Source organism: Cryptosporidium andersoni (assembly GCF_001865355.1).
Source record: "Cryptosporidium andersoni isolate 30847 chromosome Unknown contig_2, whole genome shotgun sequence".
In the NCBI taxonomy this organism is placed as follows: Eukaryota; Apicomplexa; class Conoidasida; order Eucoccidiorida; family Cryptosporidiidae; genus Cryptosporidium; species Cryptosporidium andersoni.
Genome location: NW_027122843.1, coordinates 72,730 through 98,341, shown reverse-complemented (window position 1 = coordinate 98,341; position 25,612 = coordinate 72,730). Strand labels below are relative to the sequence as shown.

At 30.4% G+C, this 25,612-nt stretch overlaps 10 protein-coding genes across 10 annotated transcripts; 4 read left to right on the top strand and 6 right to left on the bottom strand.

Annotated features, from left to right (window-relative positions):
* Nucleotides 1-109: 109 nt before the first annotated feature.
* cand_000570 (ribonuclease P MRP protein subunit POP1) lies at nt 110-2,713 on the top strand (the record flags this gene model as incomplete). The annotated part of the gene is made up of 1 exon (XM_067210307.1): nt 110-2,713. One exon carries the CDS (start codon nt 110-112, stop codon nt 2,711-2,713), a length of 2,604 nt encoding a protein of 867 aa, XP_067068382.1.
* Nucleotides 2,714-2,733: 20 nt separating this feature from the next.
* Nucleotides 2,734-3,723, bottom strand: cand_000560 (uncharacterized protein; the record flags this gene model as incomplete). The annotated part of the gene is made up of 1 exon (XM_067210306.1): nt 2,734-3,723. The coding sequence occupies one exon, from the start codon at nt 3,721-3,723 to the stop codon at nt 2,734-2,736; it is 990 nt and encodes a 329-aa protein (XP_067068381.1).
* Nucleotides 3,724-4,516: 793 nt separating this feature from the next.
* On the top strand, nt 4,517-5,509 carry cand_000550 (uncharacterized protein; the record flags this gene model as incomplete). Its single annotated transcript, XM_067210305.1, has 1 exon — nt 4,517-5,509. The coding sequence occupies one exon, from the start codon at nt 4,517-4,519 to the stop codon at nt 5,507-5,509; it is 993 nt and encodes a 330-aa protein (XP_067068380.1).
* A 506-nt stretch (nt 5,510-6,015) lies between these two features.
* Nucleotides 6,016-6,423, bottom strand: cand_000540 (uncharacterized protein; the record flags this gene model as incomplete). Its single annotated transcript, XM_067210304.1, has 1 exon — nt 6,016-6,423. The coding sequence occupies one exon, from the start codon at nt 6,421-6,423 to the stop codon at nt 6,016-6,018; it is 408 nt and encodes a 135-aa protein (XP_067068379.1).
* Nucleotides 6,424-7,659: 1,236 nt separating this feature from the next.
* cand_000530 (uncharacterized protein) lies at nt 7,660-8,790 on the bottom strand (the record flags this gene model as incomplete). Its single annotated transcript, XM_067210303.1, has 1 exon — nt 7,660-8,790. One exon carries the CDS (start codon nt 8,788-8,790, stop codon nt 7,660-7,662), a length of 1,131 nt encoding a protein of 376 aa, XP_067068378.1.
* A 354-nt stretch (nt 8,791-9,144) lies between these two features.
* Nucleotides 9,145-11,715, bottom strand: cand_000520 (uncharacterized protein; the record flags this gene model as incomplete). Its single annotated transcript, XM_067210302.1, has 1 exon — nt 9,145-11,715. The coding sequence occupies one exon, from the start codon at nt 11,713-11,715 to the stop codon at nt 9,145-9,147; it is 2,571 nt and encodes an 856-aa protein (XP_067068377.1).
* Nucleotides 11,716-12,576: 861 nt separating this feature from the next.
* Nucleotides 12,577-15,036, bottom strand: cand_000510 (uncharacterized protein; the record flags this gene model as incomplete). The annotated part of the gene is made up of 1 exon (XM_067210301.1): nt 12,577-15,036. The coding sequence occupies one exon, from the start codon at nt 15,034-15,036 to the stop codon at nt 12,577-12,579; it is 2,460 nt and encodes an 819-aa protein (XP_067068376.1).
* A 1,021-nt stretch (nt 15,037-16,057) lies between these two features.
* On the top strand, nt 16,058-16,660 carry cand_000500 (uncharacterized protein; the record flags this gene model as incomplete). The annotated part of the gene is made up of 1 exon (XM_067210300.1): nt 16,058-16,660. One exon carries the CDS (start codon nt 16,058-16,060, stop codon nt 16,658-16,660), a length of 603 nt encoding a protein of 200 aa, XP_067068375.1.
* A 23-nt stretch (nt 16,661-16,683) lies between these two features.
* On the bottom strand, nt 16,684-17,466 carry cand_000490 (leucine rich repeat family protein; the record flags this gene model as incomplete). The annotated part of the gene is made up of 1 exon (XM_067210299.1): nt 16,684-17,466. The coding sequence occupies one exon, from the start codon at nt 17,464-17,466 to the stop codon at nt 16,684-16,686; it is 783 nt and encodes a 260-aa protein (XP_067068374.1).
* A 714-nt stretch (nt 17,467-18,180) lies between these two features.
* cand_000480 (MOV34 MPN PAD-1 family protein) lies at nt 18,181-25,308 on the top strand (the record flags this gene model as incomplete). The annotated part of the gene is made up of 1 exon (XM_067210298.1): nt 18,181-25,308. The coding sequence occupies one exon, from the start codon at nt 18,181-18,183 to the stop codon at nt 25,306-25,308; it is 7,128 nt and encodes a 2,375-aa protein (XP_067068373.1).
* Between the last annotated feature and the right edge of the window lie 304 nt (nt 25,309-25,612).

Genomic DNA, 25,612 nt, shown 5'->3' with positions numbered 1-25,612 from the left:
AGGCGGGAGATAAGGTGCAATTTTTTACCTCAAGAAAACTCGGAGTCATGTTAGAAATGACCTATTATCAGGGAATAAATATAACTAAACTCCAGAACTCCATTTTATAATGGACCAAGATTATGAGTTGAATCCACTACTTTCAGAGTTATCATCTTTAAGAACAAAGGACGTTTCATCCTTACCTCAGATAATCAGTATACCACACCTAGTACAAGGACGAGAAAAAGAAATATGCAAGTTCTTGAGTTTTGTGCAGGAGACTCACTCAATTAAGAGAAGTTTTCAACGTCTTCCTCCTAACCTAAGACGTAGAGCTATGTCCTATAATCCTTACAGAGCTCCCCAACGAATTAGGGCAAGATTAATATATGAGATGAAAAAGGCACCTCCAAAACCCTCAAGAAGAGCCAAAAAAGATAGACGAAGAATTTTTACTTTTTCGGAGAAATATAAAATGAGAAATAGAAATCATAATTTAAGACTAGATATTGATAGGATTCCAGAAATAGTAAGTCTAGCTAACTACAATACTACAGATAATGCAAAATATTCAAAACACTGGGATATAAACACCCAAATAAATCAGTACAAATGGCTTGAATCTCATATGTATTTTTCAAAGAGATTTTTTATGTTTGAAGCATTTGGTTATAAATTGGCTTTATGCTCTACTGCAAAGAGAAGAAGAAAATTGTATAGACAACTATTTCACAATTGCATTGTTCATGATATGTCATATTTTCACCTATATGAACTAAGAGGTGAAGATAAAGATATAATACTTCTACTATCACTCTGTAACATTAATAAAGCACTCTTAGAGTGCAAAAAGTATAGAGATGGAAACTTTAGAGGTTCTGGTTTTGCATTCCAGTTAAATGCCGAAATTTTAAGGAATATGGATACTTTAAACCTTGAAGATATTTCTTCAGTTCCTTTTTTTGATTGGGAGCGTATATCCCCAATAGAATTTGTTTGGCAGCGAAGTGAGGATGGTTCAACTATGGGATGTTTTTGGTTATGGATACATCCATTAGCATCAATGCAACTGCTAGATTATCTAAAAGAATGCATTGAAATATTTAAAATAAATGTATATATTACTTTTTTGGAAGATTTAAATCGTCTGGAATTTCTTGGCCCTAAATCACTACAAGTTCTAAAGAAGCTTCTAAATGTATGCTTAGACAAATCTAAAGTATGGAATTCTGTAGATATTGATAACATCGTAGATTTCCCACCTGATTCTATCTTATCTTTATTAATTTATTTGCCACTAGTATTTACGAAATATAGATCAGTAAAATATAGTAAAAAATCAAGTGGTAATCACATAGAGTACTCAACTAAATGGCCAGATCAATGGACTAGCTATAAAGATGTCAAAGAGTCAGTTTATGATGCAGATTATAGGAAACACTTAAGAAATAAGTTTATCGAATTAAAATATAGATCTAAATATAGAGGTCAAGTGAATTCAAAATGTACTCTTGGAACATCAAACCTTATATCACATGAAACATGGAGAAGCCGAAAAAGACGCAATATAAGAACTCTTTTAGGACACATATTATCCAGAGCTAATTCCTCTGGTGAAAAATCGTCTCCTAATTCTAAATCTAATCAGCTTGAGGAACACAAAAGTAGACATATAACTAATTTAAACCATTTTCGAACACCAATATTGCTAATATGTCACCAAGGAAATCATATTGGATATGACCTAATAATTCCACGTGGAATAAACTCAACAATTTTACTAAGGTTTCTACAGTCTATGTCTGTGCCAATTATTGGAATTGAAGAGCGCAGATTTTTAAGTCTAGAGCTAGAAATGCCATATTTCCCATTTGATTATATAGATACATTAAGCTACTCAAAGACTATATGTACTAAGTATATTAAGTTTGATAAAGTGAATTCAAAGTATAGTAATTTTAACGAAAGGATTGCTCTTGCCTCCTATCTAAATACACCTCCAAGTAAACGCATCAATTTCCTTTTTAATAAGATTCGCTATCCCTTCATAACTGACTGGGAAACTCTTGCAAAAGGACATGCTAGCAAAAATGAAACTAATAATGAGAGTTCTATCACATTTCGAAGTAATCTGAGTTGTATGCTCGAGTCATTTCAGATAGATGAGCCATCAACAAATATACAGCGAGCACCTCCTATAAAGTGGAAAATTGTAGTCCCACGATATGGATATAGAGGTGCTACAAACGAATTTCGCAATATCTTTCAATATATTACCACATCCGAAGTAAACTTAGAAAAGATTTTAAATATCATGATCCTAATTAAAGTCTATTCTAACCGACCAGTACTTAAAAATTCGCATTTATATTTATGGATTGATGGTGACGAAGTATTTCTGAAGGATAACAATGAATTAATTGAAAAGCCATGCAAAAACTATAAATTAAGCAGATGTCAATATCCTAGAGATTCTTATGAGAGTATCATGTTTAAACAATGTTGTATTAAAATAAAAACTTTAAGGAGTCTGGTAGGAGTTGTAACAAACGGCGGTTATTCTATGAGTAAAGGAAAAGGGTTTGGTATTGGATATATTTCACTCTATTCTTTTATGCAATCATCTGAAAGTCAAAAAACAACGAGACTTAAATTTTGGATGAGATATAAAGGACTTCACTATATTCCCGTAGAGATTGAACAACTGAAACAAAATATATCACACTTTTGAATTAACTAGTTTCTTCCATATCAGCTTTGACTCTCAAGACTATTATCCTGTACTTGTAACGTTATATTTTTTTTTGTAGAAGAAACTTTTCTTAGTAATAATTTAGGAGCCTTTGTTGCCATAATATGAGCAACAGGTCTATCCAATGTACCAACTTTTTTATCAACTGAATCTCCTTTTAGAAACTCTCTAGGAAGGTTAATTATGTAACTAACATAATTTTCTCGTGGTAGTTGACATGAATAGTCTCTATCATAAGAATAAGTCGATTCTTGATCCTTTTTATAAAGCGAAAATCTAGTTGTTGGAAAGGTCCATTCGTCTGCAAGTTCTAATATGCAATCTCCCTCATTTATATCACTATCTAGAGTAACTTGGAATAATTCAGGAGTGTTTGCTGATACATGTGGTATGATTGGTAATATAAAATCTGCTATCACATTCGGCTTGTTTGGATGAACTAATATTGGTTCATTTGTAGATGATCTAGGTATATCCAATTCTGAAACTGAAGATGATTCATTGTTCTCTTCCACTATTTCACTACTCACTTCTCTTCTGTGTTGTACAATATGATTAAATACCCTACTGGACTCATTATCCACGAGTAATAAATCTTCGATATCTATATCATCTCTATTTACTCCAGATCCTCTATCTAATCTATTCCAATCTATGTTGTAAGCTTCACTGTTCATCAAGTCTATACTGAAACCAGTATCATGTCTAGGTAGTATGTTTATGGTATTCTTGTATATATTGTCAAAAATATTAGGATAGTAGCCAATAATCACATCCAAAGGTATCGGTACATTTATAATATCAGGGTCAGATATCAATGCTGAAAATATATTCAAACCACTTAACATCTCATGTTTGTATGGGAATGGCAAATTCGTATCAGATAAGTTTGTTGATGTTACCTGCAGACTCTTTCTAAAGTAATCATACACTTGACTGTTTATCTTATTTTTCAAGGACTTAGAATGACTAGAAACTTTACTGCTCATCCCCACTTGATAAATATGCAAATGTCTATTTATTATGCTTCCTTGCGCCCTCCAAGAATTGCGTCTTAGGAAAAGTAGAAAAAAGTGCAATTATTTTTAAGATCCATAATATTATGTATTTCTAAACTTTTTTAATTCAAAGAAAGTATATTGTATTAAACTTTAGATACATTTATTTTTACTTATTGAATACTATTATCTTAATTAGGAAAATATACTAAACCAACTATTTTGTTTCGAAGTATATAGAGGAGATTGTATATTTGTTAGCCTATACTCTAGAATTAAGTTTTAATAAGTACTTCGGATAATGAATACCTTGTGTATTGTAAGAATGGCAACAAATTTACTATGAAGTACTAATACAACTTTGCAACGCCCCCCCCTTTATACTAAAAAACAATTATTGGTAAGGTCTATTCAGCTAATTATCAAATAGAACTAATAATATATATATCTCAAGCTCTCAACACAAATATAAGTGAAATATAGTCAAGTGGTATTATTTATAGAAACTATGAAGTCCTATAATAGTGCCTACATATATTGAACTTCTGAAAAGCTAAAGTACTTCCACATAATAATTCACACTTATCTATACCAAATATAAGCATACTGTAAGATACTAATCAAAGATTAATTTTATGTCCATATACTAGGGAAGAAAGCAAAATTAGAAACCCTTTAATAAGATTATCATCACTTAAACCGCCAATTTCTATTTTATTTGGAGCGCCATTGTTGGAGTGCAAAGCCTGATAGTAGAAATATAAAGTAACATTTAGTATAGCGAATGAGTGAACAGAATCATAGATATATGAATTATCAAGTGTTTGGCTATTCGAATGTGTATCCTCAGGGTTATATATATAATTTTCCAGTGGAAATCCCATATGTTCATTGCTATCCAAACTATGCATTAAATAGCATGAACAATGGGTATATATATGCAAATATGCCTTTAAATAATAATAGTCTTAGTCAAGTTGAGAATAATAACCATATACAAAATTTTAAAAGAGTTAATAAGGATATTTACTTGAAGAGACGGAGGAATATTAATATCAAAAGACCTAAAGACAAAAACAAAAACAAACTGAACTATTGTAATGTTTGTGATAAAGGATTTATTAGTCTCGAAAAGTACAATTCTCATGTAGAGGAAGATCATATTATATGCAATGAAAAGAATTGCAATTACTCGGCGCCGCTGGAAATTCTTCAGTATCATAAGCTTAAACATATAAAGAATGCTAAAGGACAAAGTATTGTAGACTCGCCTGAAGAGGTATCTAAATGGGTAGAAGCTCGTAAGCTCTTATATCCATACTCTAGCTCACGAAACAATACAGTTATTGTATCCACTGAAGGTAAAATGGTACCCATTGTACATTCAAATGTAGAAAATAAAAATCAACTGAAAACTATGAGTGCTTTAGAAAGGTTACTTAGATCAAAAATTGTAAATCCCAATAATGAAATACTGAAATTTGAACCAATTAGATCAGCATTCTATCCTGCAATTGAGAAGATTTTGAAACCTCATGTAAATGAGAATAAACTTAATAGTACATGTACAAAGTGCAGACCTACAAAGAACAAGAGGAGCGCAAAGTGCAAATGTAAAGATAAGCATCAAGATAAAAAAAAACTTTTAATAAATGGTGGATATAGACAGCCACTACTACTCAAACTATTAGCACCAGAAATACAGAGATATGAAGCTAAATTATTAGCTGCCATAAATTACATAGTAGAAGACTTATATTCAAATAGTAAAATGTAAATTTTAAATATCTATTCACTCTTTAAAATATACATCCCCTTGTATAAACCCTATGAATTATATTATCATTATTCATTCATATATGTGAGATCCTTAATTTATTAATTAGATCACTTTCTATTTTTAGAGACACTTAAGTTTGCTTTTATTGTGTATATAGTTTCTAATATATTTATCTTTTGTTTATTATTACATCTCAGAATTAGATTGAGTAATAGAATTTCTATAGAATTCAAGTAGAAAGTATTTAGTAGTATTTTATTATCTGATATTTTGTAAAGTCATCCATCCGTAGTACTTATTGCATTAAGTTGTTGGAAAATTTGTTCATACTTTTCCAAAACTCTAAATACTTAGCTAAAATATGGTATTTATGTTTAGTAGCTTAAATAATCTGAATGGTATAACAATACTCTTAAAATTACAGACCTTTTCTTTACCTGTAATATTTTTGGACTATCTCAAGAAATGTTGAATAAATTATTAAAACCCAGTGTTATTAAATACTACTTTTGAGCCCTCACTCGAATAGAACATACCCTATTTCTTGCCTTAACTTTTAATTTGTCAATCTGCCTTAAAATTGTGGATGATCTACTTCCGTAACTATCACTCTCATCTTCACCATCACAATCCAATTTCCTTAAATTAGGTCTATATTCCTTCTTCCTCTTATTAGAACCAACAAGCCTTTCTCTCAACTTTTCTTTCTCCTCCTTCTGCTTTATAGATATCTCAGCTCCTACACCCAACCACTTCTTCCTATTAATTATTTTATCCAAGTTTATATCTTCGGATTTTCTGTCGCCCATAACATTGTTATTTGGAATATCCCTCACCCATGACTCTATAATCTCTATTTCTGCCGTATTATGACGAAATCCAACAGATATTTCCTCTAATTTCTGTGCCATTAATTTAAGAAATACTTATTTCAGTATATATAGATTAAAAAGTTAATTAGCGCAATATTTCAGCTTTGCCGGCAGCGTTAAGCAACTTTAATTGTAAAGTATCTAGAGGATTTACTAATTTGAGTATTAACTTTATTACCTACATATTCTAACATCTTATTAATTCAGTAGCAATACTCTCTCCAGTAGTAAGTTTATTAAATATTCATTATTTTTATAAAGTAGCCATTATATTATTCAACATAATAAGAATTATAGCATAAACTTCGAAAAATAAGAAAGTTGACTTTAAAACTACTAGAATTTTCTCCAATATATAATTAGATTGACCGAATAAATAATATTAGACACTTCTGTATTTTTCTCCTCCCCTTCAAATTTTCGTAACCTTCACTTGTGATGAATTTCTCTAGAGACAACCCCTCTCCCTTACCATTAAAAGTGCACATCTATTAACAATATACTGAATATAAGTGACTTGTTTTAGGTCGCTAAATTATATCTACTCTATATATTTTATCTGACAATATTAAATTTGGCTTTTGAACAAATAGATGTCCACATTTCATATACTTTTTATTCCATGTTTCCTTAAGATGTTTATTATTGCAGATAGTATCCACACTAGACTAAAAAAAAATCGATATATAGACGTTATTGTTACAGAAGACTTCGAATAAACTGTAAAGTGCAAAAAGTTCTCAAATTAAATTTGAGTACTTGCAGAACTTTGTAGCTAAGAATTATTTACTTTCTACCATGTAAAAAAAGTCCTTTATTACACACCTTGACGTAAATACCATGTCCCTTTTAATTAAGTTTATAAAAGAAGGAAAATAGTCCTATAAGCACATACATAAACGCAAAATTTTAAAATACGAGACTTTTTTCCACACTGGATATTACATGTCGAATAGGAGAATAGTCCAACTACAACTAAGCTAATTATTCTTAAGGCAATAACCAATTTAGTGGAATATTATAGAAAAACTGATAAATATAAGTGCCAATTCTTATTTGAAGATAGGCTGTTATTCAATAAATGCTGTGCAGATATTACCCTCTTTGTTCTTGTTAGTAATTATCTGGACACCATATATTCTATTATATAACATAAACATACTCTATTTTGTTAGCATTTCTTTGGAAATAACCATGAGAAAGAGCTAATTCAAATTAAAACTTCTTTTGCTAGATTGGAACTAAAAGCTTTGCAGAAATGAGCTTGACAAATTGCTATAACTCATTACATTTCGATTGATTTTCTAAAGCTGTACTAATTGCAATATTTCTAAGCATTGTTATAATATCACTGTTACATTTGCCTACACCTAAAGGTGAATAGTGAATCTGGTGGTTTTCCAATTGACTAGTATTAAATAGACATTTATTTTCATTGTTTACACTTTTTACTGCATTCAAAGAAGGAAAATCACCTACAAGTGAAGGAAATGCCTTAGCAGCCAATATTTTTTTATTGCTATTTGTGGTAATCTTTTTACTTTTCTTTGATGTACTTAATGTTGTTTCTGTCAAATTCGATACTGACTCAGCTAAAATCCAAGATATTGCACGCCTCACTTCTATTAGATTTTGTGACAGAAATTTTATACAGGGTACTTTTGAGCACCATTTAACATGATAATCTGCATGAGGACCACAATATAAAGTTATTCCCAAAAAGTTTCTGTACTTTTTTTTATTTAAACTCTCAGTTAAGTTTTCATTTAATGCTGCATCTGCTGATGTTACAATTAATCGCCTACATCCATCGAGCTCATCAAATATCTGAAGTAATTTTGAACATGTGGTTACTTCAACAATATATGTACCAAGAGATTCGACTTCCTTCTTAAATATTTTAGATATTTCTGAGCCTAAATTTGCACGTAAAAATAATACTATTGCCTTCACACAACTTACTACCACTCCCTCAATTTTAGCTTTTTCATTATGAAATACTCTTGGATAACTGAGTAATGTTGGCAACATATTATCATTTGACTTATTTTTAATACCCAAAATATCAATATTTTCTTTTATATCTTCATCTTTCACCATTTGTTTGCATTTATTCTCATTATATCCATCTCCATTTCTCTGACTTTCCATTATTTCATTTGAGTTGTAATTTACCCACTGATGAATTCCTGCCAAATAATCCGAGTTTACAAGACAGTCCTTGTTAAAAGAAGTGTTCAGAATGTCTCCACTTCCAAAATAATCATTGTAATAATAGCAGTAACTTTCAATATCTAAATCAATACTTTTACCAGTTGGTAGCGAGAGAGGAAATATCTCGCCACCATGAAAATCCTCACTCAGAGTATTTAATTTAATTAATCTTTCAATATTAAATCCTGACATATCTTTGGCTGTGCTAAGTAAATTGAAGTTACTTATATGTATAAAGCATGTTTTCTTCCGTTTATTACTTTTTTTCTTTGTGGGCAACTTATACCGGTGACAGACTACTATATGTCATATGTCAAATGCATGCAAGGCGCCACCATTGGACTTTATAGATAGAAAATCAGGGACGGCCTTGAAATAAAAAAAAAATTACTTAAAAATCTACTTTATAATAAGATAATATCTACAGATTTCACCCTATATTGTCTTATAAGAGATAAATTAAGACATCTTTGAAATATAATGGATAGAAATAAGATATACCCCCCCTTAATATTTTTGCTCAATTTATATACTTTATTAAAAGATTTACAATGACTTAGGACTTTCGGATGAATAGCTCGACTCATTAGAATCAGTAGAATCAGAATATGATGAGGAGCAATCACATGAACAACTATTACTTTCATCACTACTTATGAATGGGCAGTTACCTAATCTAAACCAAGGCAGTGTTGTTTTGTTTATCATTGTTTGAAGTGTTTCAAGAGTTCTTGAGTTTAATTTATTTGAATTTGCTACTGCAATAGCATCTTCACACTTTTCAAAGTTATTTGGTTGATATATAGGTAGTATCAAAGGTAATATGTACTTTTTTACAATATTTTGAAGAGCTGTAGATGGGGTATCACCACAACTTGCAGTTTCTCCACAATATAAAAGTACCTCCTTAAATTCCCAGTAGTCAATACCTTTTGGATCAGTTAAAACTGCTGAGTAACATCTTTCAAGCTGAATAGGTGTAATAAAATCTTCCATAAACCCACCTAATATACCTGAATCATTCATCATATTATAAAATTGACGGTACGACAACTTACTTTTATTTGGACCGACATAGTAAATAAATATCCTATAAATTTTTTTATCATCTTCTGAGCCTATACTAGTTATTGCCCTTCCAATATCTGATAAAAATTCAGGCTGATCACCATAACTTTCGCTATCTTCTGTCAAAATAAAGTGTTTTGATTTGTATTCATCAGGATTAAAATATAAAATTTTTTCTTTGCTGTCCTTAGTATCTGTATATAGTAATATAGATTCACCTTCAATAATATGCTCAGATCCCACTTTTGAATTATCTCCTGACTCAAGGCTGTTATTGGAATTTATCTCTAGTGTATCTGATGCTGAATACTTACTTGTTTGGTTTTCTAAATCACATTCACAACTGACATCATAAACTTTTACTCTGGTTCCAACTCCTACTCCAACTGTCTCTATTATTTGTCCAATCTTCTTTTCTTTAGTTTCAGCTACTACCTGTATATTTTTAGTTTGTCTTTGTAGTGTAGGGTCATTAACTTGTATACATCTCCCAACTTTTAATAATTTTTCTGACGCTCTTTTACCACCTTTGGAATTTATTATAAAAGAAATCACAATATTGAGTTTCTCTTCTTCACTTATTCCCATTGATCTGAATTTGAAAAGTGCAAATCTATGAAGTAACTTTAAAAAAGAAGAATAACTTATAGATTTTTTTACTATATCTGGCTCTGTTTCATCGTTACTAGGGAACATTCTTTCCAAAATATCTAGTGGTTTACTTGAATGGTATAAATGAGCACAATGTAACATCTTGGCAAATTGTTCAGGGAACAAAAATATATTATTATCCGAGAAAAAGTAGAATATGCATTCCAAATCTGAATTAAGTCTACAAGGTACATAAATTACAACTTCATTATTTGAATTTTTCTCAATTTTTACCAAATTAGGTCTTAGTAGTAGTTTTGCAGTAAATTCCTCCGGTATACCATGCATTATTTCAAACTTATCTTCAGCATGCTCCCTATAAAGTTGCATAGACTCTTTTCTTGTTGAAACATCTAAAGACTTCTTCAAAGTCTTTTGATCTTCATATGAGCTAATTTCCTTTAAACCTGTGGTATATCTTACTGTTCCGTTAATTTGTAGCTTTGACCTTAACTCATTACTTACTTTTTTATCTTTATTGGAATTTTTAACTAATTCAAGCTTTGGTTCAGTTTTTATAATGTCTTGTTTTAATAAACCAATATCATTCTTTTTTATACCATTTACTAATACACTTGTTTTCGAAGTATCTGAAGAAATATTCTTGCCTGCAGATTTTAAAATAGATCTTTCTGGTTTTGAATTGAACTGCAAATACCCAGGTAATCTAACTATCTGCTTAGAAAAGGGAATTTCCTTATGAATAGAACCTAAAGGTACAGTCGTTGATTTTGAGTATTCGGAATTAACTAATTCTACTGATTTAGGAGTACTTATAGCTGTTTCTTTTAACGAGACCTTTAAGCTTTGGTTATTTTTTTCTAACTCATTTATTGTATTTTTCCACAACTTTTCAGACTTTAAAATCTCTTTTTTACTACATATATAATCAGGTTGTGTAATATTTTGTTTTAAAGGATTTTTTACTATTAATTTAGTCTTGGACTTCAGTGACTGTTCATATTCAGGAAAGTTTGAATTTTTCAAGGATGCCAATATTTTCTGTTTATTTTCTTCACAAGAGTCCAATACTTTGTTTAGTGTATTTCTATTTGTTTTTGTCTTAGGATTAACTTGAAGATTATTTTGTGAACTTTTTGACATTGGATGTAACAAGCTATACCTCAATTTGTCCTGTAACTCATAATCATTCGTGTCTACTTTATGACATACATACTCCTTTACACCTGTACATTCAGATTTCTTATTAGGACTATTTTTACTTCCCAAATTTCCCTTGTGTAATTTTGAATTCGAAACTTTTTCAGTTTCAAAGTTATCTTTTATATCATATGAGTCTGGCAGTAATGGAGGGGAGTATAAAAGGGAGCATGTTTTAGGATACAATGGAATAAAATTCCTTATATCATACTCTTCGATATCCAAGTTAGTCTCCATTTTGTTACTTACTTGATCTATTTAATTAAAGAAAAGACGCTATAGCTATGAATGAATTTGTGTGTGCATACTAACACACCAATTAAAAATCACACCTAGATTATTAAGTAATTGAAGCATCTAGTGCATTCAGCTGCACTTCAAGCACTGGAATTTTACATTGTCCACTAAAGTAATGTTATTGAAATAATAGTGACTTGAATCAAAAAATATTATAAATCTCAAACTAAATAGTAAAAATACTTAATTGTAAACAGCTTTGTAAAAATATTGTATTTACAAATAATTATAAAAAGTCAGTAGAATAGTAAAATTTTGAATGTTTATATAGAGAATAACAATAAATTTAAAAGAAATATTAACATAAATTATAACTTAGACTATGTAATTAGCTAATTAAAAAAGAAAAAAGAAGTATTTTTTATAAAGTGAGTCTTTTAAAAATTAGTATATGTAAACTAGATATACTATTATTACTAAGATTATTTAAATTAGGTATATTAACCTGACAGTAAAAATTTCGTCTAAGAACTAGAAATGAGGCTTTATTAACTTCAATAAAAATACCAATATTACCTAGATGTACAAATGTATTATTCCTATTATCGTAGATAAATTTCTTAACTTATATATATTTCCTTAAAGATAATAAAATCTAAATTAGCAAAAATTCACATTAATAGTTTAGTTTATTAATCTTAATAGTGAGATCTAATTGATTAAATATTTAAAAAAAAATAAAATATAGTTCTAAGATCTAACTATATAACTTATTTTTGTTATACTTGAAAAATATACCAATGAATCCAGAACTGTAAACTATATATATATTAGCAGTGATAACTTTCAGTAAGTATAAAGTTAGTAGCTAATCATACTATCAACCTGTAGTTTTAGCTCAAGATAATTTATAGTTCCCTTAAATGTCCTTGGAATAGGCATTTCAATAACAAACTCAGGAATATAAGCTTTATGAAGTATATTGAAATTTTTTAGTTTATTAATCAACGTCTCTCTAATTTCGTAACTCCCCTCAAAAGGTTCATAAATTAATACCAACTTATCATCTTCAGATATTGTATTATTTCCTTTAATTCCATATACTAAAAATGAAATATCACTGGGAATCTGCAAATTATTATATAATGTAAGAATAGAATCTTTTATTCTAGAAGACATCTCTTCACAGCTATATTTGACACCCCCAATTTTAACAATTCCAATTGATCTACTTTTCCAGTAATACCAAATATTTTGTACCTCTATTTCCCCTTTACAGCACTTACAAATACCTGAATTTGATAAGTCAAGTTGGAATTCCATAAAAGCACTTTTATTTTGTTTGGAATTATTCTCAATATCTTTACAATTGTTTATAAGCATATCTTGTGGATTTATATCAAAACTCCCTTCTATTGATTTGGGATAGACATTATTATCACCTTTACTATTAAGCCAAAATCCTTCATCACCTAATCCAATATACCAGGGGTGAACATCACAAGTATGTACCATATTTTCAAGAGAGTGTCCAATCTGCTTATTTAAAATTATTCTTTTTAAATATTTTTTATCTACTAATACATCACTTGTTGAATTCATATATCCAGTCATAATTATAGGTCCACGGCAGATAAAATAACCAACTTCATATTCTTCAGTAGATACCATAAATTCTATAGAATTCGGATCTATTGATTTTACTATTTTCACTTCAGAATATGGGTATATTGGTCTACCTATAAAATATCCAGTTGGTAACTTTGAAGTTATCCCAGTCTTGCTATCTTCAACTGTATTATATCCCTCCTTTAATAACTGAACTATTCTTTCTTCAGAAAGCTCCATATCAGTACCACATACTTGTAGGCAAGTTTCTGTAGAACCAAAACGTATTCTTGGAATCTTTCCACTAAAAATACTCTGAAATTTGCATATAAACTCATAAGAAACTGCAGATGAACCGAATAAGTATTGGATACAAGGATGCGATAAATATTTAATTGACTCGTCAACATTTTTGTAGCTTTCTTCTCTTATCATATTATAAAAATATTCAAAATGTTTTGGGACTAAAGGTACAATCAATAAAAACTTATCTTTATATGTATTCAGAATGTCCCTAACAGAATTTACTAAAATGTCCCAAAAATTGCGACTATACTTTTCAATCAGTATCATATCCATTGATGGATTTCTTATACACCATTCAACCAAAGCACTGCTATTTATATGATGTAATGGATTTGTAACGAGTAACGCATTATGCATATCTTTTTTTAATTTCCAAAATCTATTAAATGTCTTAACCATCGCATCATAACTTTGATAACTTAATTTTACAGCTTTAGGTTTCCCTGTTGTTCCTGATGTAAAATTAATTGTTTTTATCATTGAAAGCCAATTATTGTCTGAATTTAACCCTAAATCTACTGATTTCCTAAATCTTATCTCTTCTTGTTCAAAATTCTCAAAACTATCTGAAATAAAATTTTGTTTTTCCATTTCAATTATTGCCATTTTTGTAGATAAATCATCTTGCAAATTATTTACTTCATTACGTTGTGAAAGATCTTCTGCTTTATCTATTACATCGTTTTCTATTAAATCCACTCTATTCTTTAAAATTGATGTATTTTCTAAATTTTTCCACTTCTTATCCTTGGCATTGGAATCTATATTAAACTGGATATTTGATATTTTATCAAAATCAAATAAATTTCTAGAATTTATTAATGTGATTTCTCTATGAAAATCACTCTTTAGTATAAACTTCACTCTATTTATATAATCATCTGGTATATCACAATCATATAGTAAGAAGTTACTACAACTTATTTGTAACTTATAAGCAGTTGTTTCTGGTGTATCATTTGAATAATTCAAAATCACAGGAACCCAAATCCTTTTTCTATAACAAGCTTCTCTGAAAATTATATCTTCTATCTTATTGTTTCTCCATAATATTCCAATAAATAACTGCATATAACTGCTATAAGAATTATATCTCTTTAACTGCAAATTCTCATCATTTACTATAATATAATCAATCAATCTTAACCAAATCTCAGAATATTTAATAACCTCACCTTTAGAAAATGACTTTTTTTTTTGCATATTATCTTCTTTGTACCAATATATAATATTCGGATATTCACAAGTATCTATTTTACTTTGTAAATTTGACTCATTACATATATAAACACCTGAATCTTTAGATGGCCTGATTTCTTTTGTTGTTCTATTGTTATTATCACTTATTTTACAAGTGTCAATTTGTTTATCCGTTACTGAATTCCTACTTTCTATTATTATACTCATTTCTAATTCTTCCAGTAATATCTTACATTCAGGTGATTCAATAGGTAATCAGTAAAGTAAAAAGCCAGTTCTTACTTTTTTCCGAGCTAAATTCCCTCAATTTCTGAAAATATTATATTTCAAAATAGTAATGTGAACTTAATTTGGCGTCATTTAACTGCAGTATGGGGACTGAGTATCTTTAATAATAGATTTAATAACATGTAACCGATACTATAGTGAATCTCAACTACTTCTTAAGGATACAAATGGAAATAACTTGTAATATTAATATTATATTTGTTATTACAGTAAATAAAATATCATCTTATGTAATCATAATTTCTAAAAAAAAAAAAAAAAAGTGAATAATACAATTTACTTTAGGATAAGTTTCAGTTCACTTTTCCACTTAAAATAGAGTATATGCTATCTTTTCTAATTTAAATATCTCTAATAAGCAACAAATAGCTTTAATAGTATATATAATAGCAATAAAAAGGTTTATTTTTAATTTAAACACTAAAAATATAAAAATACAAATATACTTAAATATATACTTCCAAATATTATTACAAGAAAATGATAGCTTATTAATATTGACTTTTTTTCATAATTTTCAATATACTGGAAAATAGCTACTGAAACTTATGATAACTAATTATTAAAAAAGTTTTTGAAACCAAACGTATTATTTATAATAATCTTATTCATTCTGTATCCCGAATAGTTTTTTAATAAAACTGCAACATGGATATTGTTTCCAACTAACAAGTTCTTTATTATAAACCTGGTTTTGAAATAATATAAGCAAAAATCAACTCATATTTATTGATAAATATAAATGAGTAAAGATAAAAGTAACTAGATAGAGCAGAATACTTTTCAATTATATCATAGTTAATGTTACTATTTTGTATTACGCGCATCAGGTCTCAGTAAAAATATTGAAGATGTAATTTTCGAGTAAAATAGTATAAAGAATATAATAAAGTGCAATCATATATATATATATAATAGGGAATCTCAATATAGAACTACTATGAGTAAACTTATGCAAATAACAGTAGGTAAAGCAACGAATCTATTTATTAAACCAAGATGCATAGAAAGAGCAGCATTTGCCCTTACATTATCAGGTCAGAAAGTATCTGAAAGAATCAAAGAGTTATACAATTCAATATTACATTCAAATTGGGCAGATCCACACACAATGATGCAAAATAATTGCTTTTGGGAAAATGAATACCAGAAAATTCTCAAACTTGTACAAAGTTTGAAAGAAAAGAGTGGGAAATTGAATGAAGTTGAAAATACTAATATTTCATGTGGTGTAGAAGCACTTAAAAAGCTCATAGATCTGATGTATCGTTGTGAGGATGTAAGGGACCATATTGCAGAAATTTCAGAACAATATTCAAGATCTCATGGTATAGCTGGTATAGATATCTCTAAGAAGTCTGATATAGAAAATATGAATGAGCATATTGAGGCAATTGTAGAAGAATATAATAAGATAAAGAAAGAATACCAACTTAAAGAATCGTGGAAACAAAAGATTGAAGAAACATTAGGTATTGGTATAGCTAAACTTAGACAGACCCACAAATTTAATTGGTCCACCAGTCATAAATATAATTATTAGTAAAAAGTACTTAACATTCAAGGTTACTTCTCAATTAGCTTTTTTAGTTCTACTGGAATTAAGCCTGTAATTAGAGCCTGTTCTAATTGTCTAAGCTCATCAATACTTGTACAACTAGCTATAGAACTCTTAATTTTATTTACAGTTTGTTGATCTAGAGGATTAGTAGTATTAATGAGCATTCTATTGAGATGTACCGATTCTTTATCAATATCTTTAGTCAAATCATTTACAGCTAAGTTTTGATTCATATCATTATCAATCTTATTTTTTGTAATCAAATTGAGAATTTCAATCCTGGCAGAATTTTCAGTGAAAAACTTTTCAGCTTTAACCCTTTCTTCTTTACAGATCTTTTGGAAGTCAATATAACGCAAACTTGGTAAAAAGTAGATTAAGAACAGTCTATAGTATATGTTTAGTGAAACTGGATTATCTGATATTGATATTCTTTCAATTTTCTTTAATCCAATTATTGAAATTATTGATTCTAACGAACTCAAATTATTATGTGTTAGTACTAAGCTTTCCAGATTAGGTAAGCTACTAATAAATTCACGCTCAATTATCTCTATTTGATTGTTACATAATATCAAAGATTTAAGATTACTTAGATATGGTATTGATGATAATTCAGTTATATAATTATTACTTAAGTCAATACATTCATATATATTCCTTGTTGTCCCTAGACTCTCTAACTTAGTTATACTTAAACCACGTAGAGTCAGTGTGTAGAATTCAGTAGTTTTATCCAAAGATATCTTCCCACAATCATTTATTATCTGCTCTGTCAGTATAACCATTTTTAATGAAGTCAACGTACACCTGTTACGAAGAGGACGGTACTGCAATGGTCTACCCGCTATTTCCTGAAATTTAAACTAATGGTAAGTACATATCTTTTCATTATAAAGAAACTATTAATATTTTACTGGGGATATATCGGAATAAGATGCTATCTATCCTTTAATGTGTTAGTTTTTTAGCTAGAGTTTAGCTGTAATGAACATTGCAGTTGCTATACTATAATTTACTGTTGATAAATCAATATCAATTATTTGAAGTCACATTTTAGACTACTTATGAAGTAATCACTCATTTATTTAAAGCATATTGTGAGGTTTTTAGTATTACCTTACATGATTCTATATAATTATGTTATATAAACAAGTTATATATATTGTTTTATATATAGTTATTAATAGAGTACTGAAATAAAGTAAATTTCTAATGTAATTACTTTCTAGTATCAATTGAGCTTAATATTATGAATATTTATTTGATGAATTAGTAAATTAAAAGATAAAGTTAAAACAGGTGTCATCATATATTTTTATGAATGCATTGCAATTCCACAGAGGAAGAGTTTAGCGCTTTCTTCTGTCCGTAAAATTAAGATAGGCTCTTGTAAATAAAGGAGGAGATTTCAATAAATAGCTATAAATATATATGAAGACTGGTATTATTTTGCTTGTATTACCTGGATTTAGACGTTGAAATTAAGTTGTGGTAATATTATGGATGAGAATATGCAGACAAGTACTAGTCTAGAAGACAAAAGTCGTAGCTGGTACCTTTTGAATAATACTAGGTATAGCTATAAGAGGGGAAATAGCCATGTAGATACATCAAAAAAACCACTTATGCCTCCTGAACATTTGAGGAAACTGATGAAAGATCATGGTGATATGTCTTCGAGAAGGTTTCAGCATGAAAAACGTGTATATTTAGGTGCATTAAAGTACGTTCCACATTCTATATATAAATTACTAGAGAATATGCCAATGCCATGGGAACAAATAAAATATGTGAAATGTCTATATCACATTACAGGTGCAATAACATTTGTAAATGAAATACCATGGACTATTGAACCTGTTTATATTGCACAGTGGTGTACTATGTGGGTTATGATGCGAAAAGAGAAGCGTGATAGACGCCACTTTAAAAGAATAAGATTTCCACCATTTGATGATGAAGAGCCACCACTAGATTATGGAGATAATATTTTGGATGTTGAACCACTTGAAGCTATTAGAATGAGTTTAGATGAAGAAGAAGACAGTTCAGTAATTGACTGGTTTTATCTGGATAGTCCTCAAATATTTGAAACACTCAGCAAACAAGGGCAATATAAAAATCATACATGGTGCTTGTCTTTGGAACAACTTGGTACATTATATAGACTATCAACCCAGCTATTGTCCAATATTTTGGATAAGAATTACTATTATTTATTTGATAAGAAGTCATTTTTTACAGCTAAAGCTTTAAACATTGCTATTCCAGGTGGACCCAAGTTTGAACCTCTAGTATCAAGTATTATTGACTATGATGAAGATTGGAATGAGTTTAATGATATAAACAGACTTATTATTAGACATCCAATAAGGTCTGAATACAAGATTGCCTTCCCATTTTTATATAATTCACTACCAAAGTACGTGCATATACCACTTTATCATCATCCAATTTTAGTTTACAACAAGCCAGAAGATCCTGACATCCCTGTTTTTTATTATGATCCATCAATTCACCCTATACCATATTTCCAAAATAATACACATGTAGAAGATGAAGTATCTGAATGGAAGCTTCCTAAATATATAGAACCATTTTTGGAGAAACTTGATTTGGAACCTGAAACTTCTATGAATGGTATTTTGCTATACTGGGCACCATATCCTTTCAACTGCACAACTGATAAAAGAAGAAGGGCTTATGATATAGCATTAGTACAAGAATGGTACAAACAACATAATACTTCGCATGAACATCCAGTGAAAATCCGTGTATCATATCAGAAATTACTTAAAAATTGGATATTAAATTCTTTGCATACACGTTCTGCAAGAAACTGTAGAAAACGCAATTTCTTTAAAATATTACAGAATACAAAGTTCTTTCAAATCACAGAAACTGATTGGGTAGAAGTAGGAATACAAGTTTGTAGACAAGGTTACAATATGTTGAATTTACTGATACATAGGAAGAATTTGACATATCTTCATTTAGACTACAATTTTAATTTAAAGCCTATTAAGACTTTAACTACTAAGGAGAGAAAGAAAAGTCGTTTTGGCAATGCCTTTCACTTATGCAGAGAAATTCTTAGACTCACAAAACTTGTAGTAGATTGTCATATCCAGTATAGACTAGGGAATATTGATGCATATCAATTGGCTGATGCACTACAATACATATTTAATCATGTTGGGCAACTAACAGGGATGTATAGATATAAATATAGAGTAATGAGACAAGTAAGATTATGCAAGGATATTAAACATTTAATATATCATCGTTTCAATACAGGATCTGTGGGTAAAGGTCCAGGTGTTGGATTTTGGGCCCCTAGCTGGAGAGTATGGGTATATTTTCTTCGTGGAATAATACCATTGTTGGAACGATGGTTAAGTAATCTACTTGCAAGACAATTTGAGGGTCGTTCAAATGCAAATCCATATAAATCAATTAGTAAGCAGCGTGTTGAGAGTCACTTTGACTTAGAGTTGAGGGCTGCTGTAATGCATGATATTTTGGATATGATGCCAGAACAGCTAAGAGCGAGTAAAGCACGTCCAATTTTACAGCATTTGAGTGAGGCATGGAGATGCTGGAAGGCAAATCTACCGTGGAAAGTTCCTGGGATGCCTGTACCAGTGGAAAACATGATTTTACGTTATGTTAAGCTTAAGGCTGATTGGTGGACAAATGCAGCCTATTACAATAGAGAACGAATAAGACGTGGTGCAACAGTGGATAAATCGGTAGCGAAAAAGAATCTTGGAAGGTTGACAAGGTTATATTTGAAAGCTGAGCAGGAAAGACAGCTGAGCTATTTAAAGGATGGTCCATACATTTCAGGTGAAGAAGCAGTAGCAATATATACTACTGCTGTGCATTGGCTAGAAAGTAGAAAATTTATTCATATCCAATTCCCTCCACTAAATTATAAACATGATACAAAAATTTTGATTTTGGCACTCGAGAGACTTAAAGAGGGATATGCAGTAAAGTCTAGACTAAACCAGTCCCAAAGAGAGGAACTGGTATTAATAGAACAAGCATATGATAATCCACATGAGACACTGGCCAGGATAAAAAGACATCTTTTAACACAAAGAACATTTAAAGAAGTAACAATAGAATTTATGGATATGTATTCACACTTAATACCTGTTTATGACATTGATCCACTTGAAAAAATAACAGATACATATCTGGACCAGTATTTGTGGTATGAATCAGATAATAGACGACTTTTTCCTAATTGGGTAAAGCCATCAGATAGTGAACCTCCACCACTACTAGTATATAAGCTATGTAATGGAATAAACAATTTGCATAAATTTTGGGAATATAATGATGGTTCAATTGGGGTATTAGTCGAGACTCAGTATGACCAAATAATGGAAAAAGTTGACTTAACACTTCTAAATAGACTACTTAGATTAATTATGGATCATAATTTAGCTGACTATGTTACAAGCAAGAGTAATATAAACATATCACACAAAGATATGAATTATTTAAACTCTTATGGATTTATTCGTGGTTTACAATTTGCATCTTTTGTCTGTCAGTATTATTCACTAATTATAGATTTACTAATACTTGGATTAAGTAGAGCAAATCAAATAGCTGGTCCATCAAGTCTTCCAAATGAATTTTTGAAATTCTCAAGTAGGGATATTGAAATACAGCACCCAATCCGTTTATACTGTAGATTTTTAGACAAACTTCATATTGTCCTAAAACTCACAAAGGAAGAAGTAAGAGAGCTGGTTCAAAGATATTTAACAGAGAATCCAGATGCTAATACAAATCAAAGTGTAATTGACTACAATAATAAGAAGTGTTGGCCTAAAGACTGTCGCATGAGATTAATTAAAAATGATGTTCTAATTGGTAAGGCAGTATTTTGGGAACTAAAAAATCGTTTACCACCAAGTTTAACTACAATCGAGTGGAGTAAATCTTTTGTTTCAATTTATTCTCTAAGTAACCCTAATCTATTATTCTCAATGGTTGGTTTTTCAGTTAGAATATTACCTACTTGTAGAAATCAAGTAACTTCGAGAATTTATACAGAATCCAACACAGGCACAAATTTAAATACTGTATTTTCTAATTCACAGAGGGAAAGTACTTGGTTACTTTCAAACTCTGAGACAAAGGAGATAACTGCAAACGTTTATTTAATGGTTGATGATTCGGAGATTCGTAGTTTTGAAAATCGTATAAGACAAATATTAATGTCATCAGGTTCTACTACCTTTACAAAAATTGCAAATAGATGGAATACAACTTTAATTGGATTGATGACGTATTTCAGAGAATCTGTAATTTATACTGAACCACTACTAGATCTATTAGTAAAGTGTGAGAACAAAATACAGACAAGAATAAAAATAGGTCTAAATTCAAAAATGCCAACAAGGTTTCCACCAGTAGTTTTCTATACACCAAAGGAGTTAGGTGGACTAGGGATGCTATCTATGGGACATATTTTAATTCCTCAAAGTGACCTGCGATATTCAAAGCAAACAGACTCAGGCGCAATAACACACTTTAGAGCTGGTATGTCACATGAAGAGGATCAGCTCATTCCTAATTTATACAGATATATACAAACTTGGGAAAGTGAATTTGTCGATTCACAGCGCATTTGGTCAGAGTATTCACTGAAGCGACAACAAGCTCAATTACAAAATAAGCGACTTACTCTAGAAGATTTGGAGGATAGCTGGGACAAAGGTATTCCACGTATTAATACTTTATTTCAAAAAGATCGCCATACGCTTGCATATGACAAAGGTTGGAGAATAAGACAAATCTATAGACAATACCAGGTTGCACGTTACAATCCATTTTGGTGGACACATCAAAAACACGACGGAAAGTTGTGGAACTTGAGTAACTACAGGACTGATATGATACAAGCTTTAGGGGGAGTTGAAAGTATATTGGAGCATACTTTGTTTAAAGGCACATATTTTCCAACTTGGGAAGGTCTATTTTGGGAGAAGTCATCTGGTTTTGAAGAGAGTATGAAATACAAAAAACTTACAAATGCACAGAGAAGTGGTCTGAATCAGATACCTAATCGTAGATTTACTTTATGGTGGAGTCCAACAATCAATAGAGCAAATGTATATATTGGTTTTCAAGTTCAGCTGGATTTGACGGGTATTTTTATGCATGGTAAGCTTCCTACATTGAAGATATCTTTGATACAAATATTTAGGGCACATTTATGGCAAAAAATTCACGAGTCAGTTGTTATGGATCTGTGTCAAGTTTTAGATAATGAGATAGATACACTTGGTATTGAAATGGTCCAAAAAGAAGCAATCCACCCACGAAAAAGTTATAAAATGAATTCATCATGTGCAGACATTTTATTATTCTCATCATACAAATGGCAAGCAACTAGTCCTTCCCTTCTATTTGATAGACAGGATGAACAAAAAAGCGATTCAGTAGCACAAGTTAACAAATATTGGATAGATATACAGTTACGCTGGGGTGATTATGACTCTCATGATATTGAGAGATACTGCCGTGCAAAGTTTTTAGACTATACAAGCGATGCAATGTCTATATATCCATCACCTACTGGTGTACTTATTGGAATTGATCTAGCCTATAATTTATTTTCTGCATATGGTAATTGGATTCCTGGAATGAAACCTCTGATGCAAAAAGCCATGTCGAAAATTATTAAGGCAAATCCTGCTTTATATGTACTACGCGAGCGTATTAGAAAAGGACTACAGCTCTATTGTTCGGAACCAACAGAACCCTACTTAAACAGTCAAAATTACAATGAGCTATTTGGAAATCAAACGACTTGGTTTGTTGATGATACAAATGTTTATCGTGTTTCAATACATAGAACATTTGAAGGAAATCTTACAACAAAACCGGTGAATGGATGTATTTTGATAATAAGTCCAACAACTGGTCAATTATTTCTTAAAGTCATACATACATCTGTATGGGCTGGTCAAAAGCGTCTATCTCAACTGGCAAAGTGGAAAACAGCTGAGGAGGTTGCTGCTTTGATTAGGTCACTACCTATAGAGGAACAACCAAAACAAATTATTGTCACGCGTCGAGGAATGCTGGATCCACTTGAAGTACATCTACTTGATTTTCCAAATATTGTAATTAAGGGATCTGACTTATCTTTACCGTTTCAAGCTTTATTAAAATTAGAGAAGTTTGGTGATTTGATACTCAAAGCCACCCAACCATCTATGGTACTGTTTACACTTTATGACAACTGGTTAAAAAGTGTATCTCCATTTACAGCATTTAGTCGCTTGATATTATTGTTACGATCATTACATGTTAATCCTGAAAGAACTAAGTTTTTGTTAAGGCCTAATAAAAGTGTTGTAACCTTACATCATCATATTTGGCCATCATTCAGTGATGAAGAATGGATAAAGATTGAAATAGCTTTAAAAGATGTTATTCTAAATGACTATTCCAAAAAGAACAATGTCCATATGTCAGCACTAACACAAAGTGAGATACGTGACATCATTTTGGGGATGGAAATTGCCCCACCATCAATACAAAGGCAACAAATAGCAGAAATTGAGAAACAGGCTAAGGATTTAAAGATCCAGTCATCAGAACCATCTGAACTTGCCTTAGTTAAGACAAAGACTTTTAATGTACATGGTGAGGAAATAATAGTGACGACACAAACACAATATGAACAGCAAGTATTCACATCAAAAACTGATTGGCGTGCTCGATCCTTGGCTGCGACAACACTTAACTTACGTAGTAATCACATATATATTGCAGCTGATAATATTGGAAATAAATACAGTTTTGAAGGTGATGTTTTGCTCACTTATATCTTACCAAAGAATCTATTAAAGACATTTATTTGTATCTCTGATTTACGAACACAAATTGGTGCTCTATTATTTGGGAAAACACCAAATAAGAACAAGGCAGATATTGAGTTAGATCTAAATATGGATAATGAACTAATAGTCAAGGAAATTTGTTGTCTAGTCATGTTACCTCAAATAGGTAATCATGCAACTGTGAGCATGTCACACTTTCTACCCAAGCATAGTATGCTTTCAGACTTAGAATTTTTGGGATTTATGCATACTCAGGTAATTGAAAGTGAATATTTAACTCCCTATGATGTAGTTTATATGTCGCGCATAGTACAAGAAAACCCCGAAGTTTCTACTGCAAATCCTGTAGTACTTCGTTGTAGCTTTACTCCTGGCTCAACTACACTCTCTGCACTCAAAATTTTAAAAGAGGGTATTGATTGGGCTAAAGAAAATATAGATAACCCTTCTGTTATTGACAATCCAAATCCATCAGGTTACAGTCCACATACATTTTCGGAGAAAGTTCAATTACTCTTGTCTGATGCATTTCATGGCTTTTTTCTTATACCTAGCGATGAAACTTGGAACTATAACTCTATGGCAATCAAACATAATCCATTTGCTACATGTCCACTGAAAGTTGGTATTCCAAAAGACTTTTATAGCGAAATTCACAGACCACAACACTTCCTTCAATTTGCCTACTTAGATACAGCCAAAGATGATGGCGAGAATAACTTACTAGAAATGGATATGCTCATTGAGTAGAATTAAAAAAATAGATCTTATCTCTAGTTAGTGTCTGCTATAATATGAATTACTAGCACTTTTGATTACCAAGAAATTCACGAATCTAGACTAATTATATTTACAAGTGAATTTTGTTGTCATTCACAATTTACTCTTACTATTGGTAGTTCCAAGTAGTAAGTGAAATGCAAAGTAATTAATTTCTGGGTTATACTAGTATTTATTTAAAGCATAACTTGATTCTTTCCTCTGATTTTTTTGATATACTTCTTCCTTAGCAATAAAACTCACATGCAGGTCACAGTTTATTGTCGGGATATCT